The sequence below is a fragment of the Montipora foliosa genome, chromosome 6 (assembly GCF_036669935.1).
Source record: "Montipora foliosa isolate CH-2021 chromosome 6, ASM3666993v2, whole genome shotgun sequence".
NCBI lineage: Eukaryota > Metazoa > Cnidaria > Anthozoa > Scleractinia > Acroporidae > Montipora > Montipora foliosa.
This window is the reverse complement of record NC_090874.1, coordinates 58,571,084-58,573,583: the sequence shown is the minus strand read 5'-3', so window position 1 is coordinate 58,573,583 and position 2,500 is coordinate 58,571,084. Positions and strand designations below refer to the sequence as shown.

Genomic DNA, 2,500 nt, shown 5'->3' with positions numbered 1-2,500 from the left:
ACAACCAAGCTGCAACGCAACGCTATTGCATCTCAACGCGGCGTGCATTAAATCGTAGAGGGTTTCCCAATGGACAACTAAGCATTTATCAGGGCAACTAATTAATTTTAAGGGTTGAGTTGCCCGGCTTTTGAAATAGAGATAACCTGGAATTCTTTTTATTTTCAAGCACTGCTTGACAGTTAATTATCACTTCATTATTATTTATTATCATTACCTCCAGTTAATTTAGCCTTCTCGTGACCGTTAAACAACCACTTAAATCCAAACTTGTCCATATTTGTCAAATCGTCCCAAATTGTGACATTCAGTGCCCAATCTGGTAATGTCAAGTTATGGGATTTCTGTAAGAAAAAAATCATTCCATCTTTAATGCTCCTTTAAAACAAGCACAGTACAGTAATGAGAAGCCAAAACCAGAGACTTATGCGGCGTAGGTCAGAGTCCAGAAATTACAAGAGGTGCCTTGCCAGTAAATAATAATAATAATAATAATAGAATTAAATGACTAAATGAAAATACACAAGATTCCCTGCGACTCTGAGTTTTGTGCGTATGCACTCATCAGGCAGATTTAATGAAGAACAGACTTATTAGCTAGCTATAGCTGCCTGATGAGTGCATACGCACGAAACTCAGAGTCGCAGGGAATCTTGTGTATTTTCATTTAGTCATTTAATTCTATACACCGCTCTACACAAACGTGTATTGAGCACTCTTTACCAGTGTTTGCTACAGTTTCTTATGATTAATAATAATAATAATAATAATAATAATAATAATAATAATAATAATTAAATAACACAATAAAGAAAATATTATTTGTCAACAATAATTGTGGACATACTTAGCTAGAAAGAAACAACACAATAAGGAAGGAAAGTTGTGATATAAGTTAGCATAATACATGTATAAAAGATAATCTAATATAATGAGGGAAGAGAAACTTAATTGACAGATAGAAATCTTTGAGTTTACTTTTATAATTGGAAAGACTGAGGGAAGTACGTAATGAAAGAGGAATACTTCTGGATGAACTCGTACTGGTCAGAATGAATGCCATTCCAGTAGAGTTAGATAAATTATTATTATGCTCGAAAATTTGAGCATTGTGCTTTTGAGCGTGACAGTCCTAAAATCATAGAATTATGCTGGAAATTATGCTTGTGCCCTAGACATGACTATTATGCTGGCATTATGCTTGATGCTCGAACCATAGCGTTGTGCTCAAAATAATGCTGGCATAATTTATCTAACCCTACATTCCAGTATAATCACTAACACAACACCTTAAGTAGCCATCACTAAATAAGATTTAAAAGTGAACCAGAGGGTAGTGGTCAGTAAAGAGTACTATGGCACAGATTTGTGCAACTACGCAGGCATTGCAGTCCAACCATAAACCTAAAGCAATCTTATTTACCTCACAGAAGAGTGCGTCGCGTACTTGGTATACATTGTCTAAGGTATATTGCCCACCAGCCTTTGAGGAAATGTACGACAAAGCTTTCTACAATAAAATAAGAAGTTAGCAGGCAAAAAAGATACATGTACCATCATTGTCTGTTTTGGTTGAGAACATGTACGCAAGCACATCAATTAACTACTGTATGAGAGACAATAATATTGCTTTATTGTCCAGTAAGTACATAGTAATTATTATAGAGATTAGAGAGCTCCTGTGTTATTTATTCTTATAAAAGGGTGAGCTGGCTTGAGCCTGCAATCCAATCGAAAACCAGTACCTGGTCAGCATACAACTTTAAAAAAAACTGACCTCAACAAGCTTTAAACTTAAGCCCACAACATGGTCATGTGATACTGGTCAGCAGATGCCTTGTTTTAGCAGGTGTCAATAACCAAAGATGTTGCCGCCAAAAAATCTGGGTTGCACCACAGAGTTTCACATTGGCATACATGGAGGGATGGATGGTCATAAGGTCGTACGGTGACCAAAACCAAATTTTCTCGCACAGATGGGTTACAATAAATTATTTTCTTATCCATGGTGTTCTGTGCCCCGGAGCTCCGCTATTATTATCATGAAATCTCTCACTGACACAGACAAGAAAAAGTACCTTGAAAGGTTCCTACCTTATACTTTCTGACTGCTTTCAAATACTCGGGTTTTTCCTTCGACTTTTTTAGTGCCTCTTTCAATCGGGGGCAATTGTAATCATAAGGACGTAAAAGCTAAAATGAAAGTCATTTTTAAATCAACATATTTTTAATGGACAGTACATATATAATTTATTATTATTATTTTAGTCATAAAAATTAAGGAAAACAAGAGGGAAGTTTTGACCCTTAAATTTACCATAACAAGCCCACCTAAGCCACCCTTGCTAGGGTTACAACACCCAGCCTGGGTTATGGTGAAGGCATTGGCAGCAGGATGCTGGATTAGGCACATGCAGAATCAAAAGTGACTGGTTCCTGGACTGATGTCTTGCGGATGTTTTGCAGAGGATCTTATAGAAGACAATGGAAGGACCCATCT

The 2,500-nt window shown here is 36.5% G+C and overlaps 1 protein-coding gene across 3 annotated transcripts in view; it reads right to left on the bottom strand.

The window, feature by feature from the left end:
- LOC138007933 (testicular acid phosphatase homolog) overlaps window positions 1-2,500 on the bottom strand; it is a 19,588-nt gene that overhangs the window by 8,128 nt on the left and 8,960 nt on the right. For all 3 annotated transcript variants that reach the window (XR_011124136.1, XM_068855067.1, XM_068855068.1), the window contains exons 6-8: window positions 2,095-2,193; window positions 1,424-1,510; window positions 218-344 (exon numbers count right to left, since the gene is read on the bottom strand). Coding sequence is in view for 2 of the 3 variants with exons in the window: in XM_068855067.1 (XP_068711168.1) it covers window positions 218-344; window positions 1,424-1,510; window positions 2,095-2,193 (313 nt within the window). In the remaining variant the exon portion in view is untranslated. The remainder of the gene's footprint in view (window positions 1-217; window positions 345-1,423; window positions 1,511-2,094; window positions 2,194-2,500) is intronic.